Raw genomic sequence first — 4,618 nt, 5'->3', positions numbered from 1 at the left:
TATGTACTTATTATATGGTTATCGCAAGTAACAACTAATAACTTGGTTATTACAATGCATGTAAGGAACCTGTCGAGTTTAGGATAACTAATCACAATTCACACAGCGTAGAAAACTTCCAACTTTCTTCATTAACTCACAATAATATTATATGTAATATTGTAATATTGGGTGCTCTAAAAAAATATATATATATATATATATATATATATATATATATATATATATATATATATATATATATATATATATATATATATATATATATATATTTCTTTTTATTTGAAATTTTAAACGAGCATTTCACAATTACTTCCCATATTTATTTTTCCAAATTAACGACGGGAGACAACTCAAAGAAACAAAATCCGACGAATAGATGAATAAACCAATTTAAGTAAAAAATATTAAATTTATTCGATGTTTGTTCTATTAACACTAATTAGTTATTATAAAGTACGTAAAAATACTGTGCTGACATTGAAGAATGAATAAATGCTTTTGAGACATTTAAAAAACTAACATGTACTACTTATTTCATGTAGTTTTCAAAGATACGTAAATTAAAAAGTTTAAACGATTATAGTCTGAGCACTTTGATCGTTTGCTTAATAATTGTTTTTAGTCAGCTGATTTGTATCTAATATGAATAAATCTTCCTCAAAATATTATGAGCGAAAAGATTAACCTGATGCTGTTAAAGTCTGACATAAGTGAAAAGAACAGAGATATGATTTTAATTGAGTTTATGGTAACCAAAAGATCTTTTTTTTTAACATAAGTCAATTTACGTGTTTGGATGGTGGGGTGGAGGGGCGGGGGGGGGGGGGGGGTTGGGGGCGGTAGTTATCTATGGTCATCGGGTGACCGCCAGTTGTGTAATGCGAAAATTGACCCGTGCTTAAACACGACAATACGATTAAAAAAAAACTCAGCTGTTTACTCAACTACACTATGTATTTATGTCATGTCATATCGAATCAATGTATTAAAAAAGTGCACGATATTCACAATTCAAGATATCAATGGCGGAGGCAGGGGGGAATAGGAGGGGAAGGTAATAACCCCCCCCCCCCATAGACCCCTCGGTATATATATATATGAAGTTTGAGGGGAGGGTGTAGATCAAAAGTTTGAGGGGGGTGCAAATCAAACGTTTTAATAAAAAAAAAATAGCTATTATTATTAATCAAGTGTACCTAAACCACATGTATCAATATTGTTTACACCGACTTGATCGTTTGTGCTTGAAAAGAGTAAGAAAACTCAATACGGTTTTCCTTTATTTGCAAATACACAAGTGATCGAAAACGCAGCATGCATTCACTACACATTTCAGATTTGTTTACAGCTTGTTATTTAGTAAATATGCGTATACTGTACATGCCCGATTTAATATTTTGTTTAACATGTTTTAGCAACACTGACACGGGTAAAGGTAAAAACTTACTTTAGGCATGTACTTTTGCTTACGTATTGGGGCCTAACATACACACACATACACACATCAACTAAAAATGATAATATGATACGCTAAACTTTGACCACAGAGAGACTTTGACCACGTGTACTCTGCCCAAATATGGTAAGGATTATTTTCAGAAGTCATCACACACGTTGAATTAATTCCGATGAAGTACATACGTCACTTTTGAGTCCAGACCACCATTTACTAATTTTTTGTATTTATTTATTTTTGTATGCAAAAAAAAGTAGTTAACGTACCAAGTTACTGATCAATATACATGAAATATAGCAAAGCGACTTAGTCGCATCTCTTTAAAAAGTGCAAACAACTTCTTTATAGCTTTAAATATTTAAATATACACACATTTTAAAGAAAAATTACATATAACCTAAATGTAAAATAAAGTTTTCTTACAGCAAATTATTTTATTAGAAATAATTTAATTTTTAATTCAGACATACTAGTCGGGTTCCTGTATATTGTATCAGTTCATTTCCACAGCTAGTGATATAAACTAGTAGATATTTGTCTCCCGTGTACTGTTTAATATTTAATTGGAAATAATAAGTAAATACGTATTTTTAGTCAAACAAATGTGAGTTTTTTGTATAATTTATGTTTACAATATACCCAAACATATTACCAACAATCCAACACTTCTACTAATGTAACGACATCTTGTAAGACGTTACTACTGTGAGAGTTGAACTTTGTTCGATGGACTAACCCCCCCTTCCATAAACATTCGATTTGCACCCCCCCCCCCCTCAAACTTTCGATTACTTTTTCCAAGCCATTTTGGCGCACCCTAAGGTCGGCGCCCGGGGACAATTGTCCCCCCCCCCCTGTCCCCCCCACCCACCCCCACCCCACCCACCCCCCGCCATCGCTACGCCTCTGGGAATCATATAATTAAAACAATATTTTAAGTGCTGGCTATCAAATCCAAAATATTTTCAACCAACTAAATGGAGAGTTTCTAGTCACGATGATAGCGCGTCAGCTAATCAGTCAGGTGGCTTGGATACGGAACCCAATCAGTCAATGTGATTTTTTTTTAAATGTTCCCACCAAGAAAGTAGACAACTTTTTGGTAGAACTACTGATCAGATTTCTATAAGGTCCGAAAAATCGCACCCTTTTAGAATGCACAAGTTTCAAAATTAGCATATTACGTATCATACAATTTCTTTCTATGATAGTCATCACAATTAAATCGTGAAAAAAGTTGTTTTTTTTTATTTTACATGAAGAACATTCACTAAAGATATGTTATACATTGTTTTATAACAAAAACTAGTAGGCTTCTGGTAGGTTGTTATATTGGGAGAAATATAATTACAAATGTTCGCTTCCCATTACCATGTGGTCGCTCATGAGGCATTTTATATATTTGAGATGTTTTTAAAATCATTTTTAGTGCATTTAAAAGCGTGTTGTTATAAGGTTTTTTTTTTTTTTTTTTTTTTGTATTTCTTTATTTTTTAACTCTATAATTTCTACTTTGTTGATATTGTTGTAACCAACCACTGGACGGTCTACACACTGGAAGACTGGACTAGGGTGGTAAAAATAGATCGTATGTGTAGGCTCGTGGTGACGGCGTCCTGCAAGACAGAAATAAACACATTTCTGTAGACAACTATAAATAGAACAACACACACAAGACATAGGCAAGACAGAAATAAACACATTTCTGTAGACAACTATAAATAGAACAACACACACAAGACATAGGCAAGACAGAAGTAAACACATTTCTGTAGACAACTATAAATAGAACAACACACACAAGACATAGGCAAGACAGAAGTAAACACATTTCTGTAGACAACTATAAATAGAACAACACACACAAGACATAGGCAAGACAGAAGTAAACACATTTCTGTAGACAACTATAAATAGAACAACACACACAAGACATAGACAAGACAGAAGTAAACACATTTCTGTAGACAACTATAAATACAACAACACAAGATATAGACAAGACATTGTTGTATTGTGTGGTTGAGAAATTATGTACTAAATTTTAAAAACAAAAAAAAAATGATATTTGTTGTGTTCGAAACATTGATACGAAACATTGATACGAAATCCAAGTATCTTATCTACAACAGTTTTTTATTCAGCCAAGTCACCAACAATATCAACCAAAATATCAGATGATGATGGAACATCATCAAGACGTGCTGATTTTGGTTTATGTGTCGTAACGATGTATCCCTTTATGTTGTTTATACTAGCGTGTTATGCCAGAATTAACTTGTTGTGCGAATGGTTATATTATGGCAATCTAGGATTTTGGTATAAATGTATAGTCGGTGTTTAAAATATAAGTAGGTACTCTGATGGGCTCTGCTATAGGTGTGTGTTTCATGTATTGGCTTGGTGCCTCCTGTGTGGTGTGGTTTGTTTGCTATGTGTGTAACGTGCGCATCACCCTGCTGCAGATACTCTCCATGATGGGATATGCCCTGTTTGCTCACTGTGTGGTGTTGTTTCTGGGCACCATCATACACACATCACATGATCACAGCCTGTGGGCTGGCGTTGGTGGTCTCTCTACTCTAAGGATAGCAGGTATCATCATGTCAAGAACCAGAGGTAAAACGGAACGTCTCATTGTCATTGGGACCATAGCTGCTCTACACTTCTTGTTTCTGCTCTACTTACATTTTGCATATCACAACAGTGTTGAGGAAATCTCTGATGCCCTGAATCAGAATTTAGTCCCATTGCCAGTAGCAAATGAAGAAGAAATGGCGGTACCAGTAGCTGGTATTAAAGAAGAAATTGCTGACAAATCTGATTCGCAAATGTGAGTTTTCACAAGATCACCATAATATGTTAGGCCTCTATTGAAGTAGATATTTTTCTAATATGTTATCGACCTATTCAATCAACCATTCATATAAAATAATTACATACATAAAAATGTTCAACAACTTAAACTATGTTCACCTTGAGCGGCATTATTGATTTAAAGAACAATGTAATTAATACTTCGGTTAACATTTGGGTGTTTTTTTTTCAAACATTGATATATATTTAAATTCAACTGGACTTATTAATGCCTGAAAGATTAAAACAATAATATAAGCTCTAAGTTATAGACAAATATTTATTTTATGCTTATTCTACTGT

General features: G+C 33.5%; 1 protein-coding gene across 1 annotated transcript; it reads left to right on the top strand.

Annotated features, from left to right (window-relative positions):
• Positions 1-3,936: 3,936 nt before the first annotated feature.
• LOC131927253 (protein YIPF3-like) lies at positions 3,937-4,296 on the top strand. The gene has a single exon (XM_059283019.1). It carries the CDS (start codon positions 3,937-3,939, stop codon positions 4,294-4,296), a length of 360 nt encoding a protein of 119 aa, XP_059139002.1.
• The last annotated feature ends 322 nt before the right edge of the window (positions 4,297-4,618 follow it).

Source organism: Physella acuta, unplaced genomic scaffold (genome assembly GCF_028476545.2).
Source record: "Physella acuta isolate Inbredline_101_S28 unplaced genomic scaffold, ASM2847654v3 ptg001390l, whole genome shotgun sequence".
In the NCBI taxonomy this organism is placed as follows: Eukaryota; Metazoa; Mollusca; class Gastropoda; family Physidae; genus Physella; species Physella acuta.
This window is presented reverse-complemented; position numbering and strand designations above follow the sequence as displayed.

What these genes read in the sequence shown, in the direction of transcription:
- LOC131927253 (XM_059283019.1), top strand. Translation starts at nt 3,937, where the DNA reads ATGGGATATGCCCTGTTTGCTCACTGTGTGGTGTTGTTTCTGGGCACC.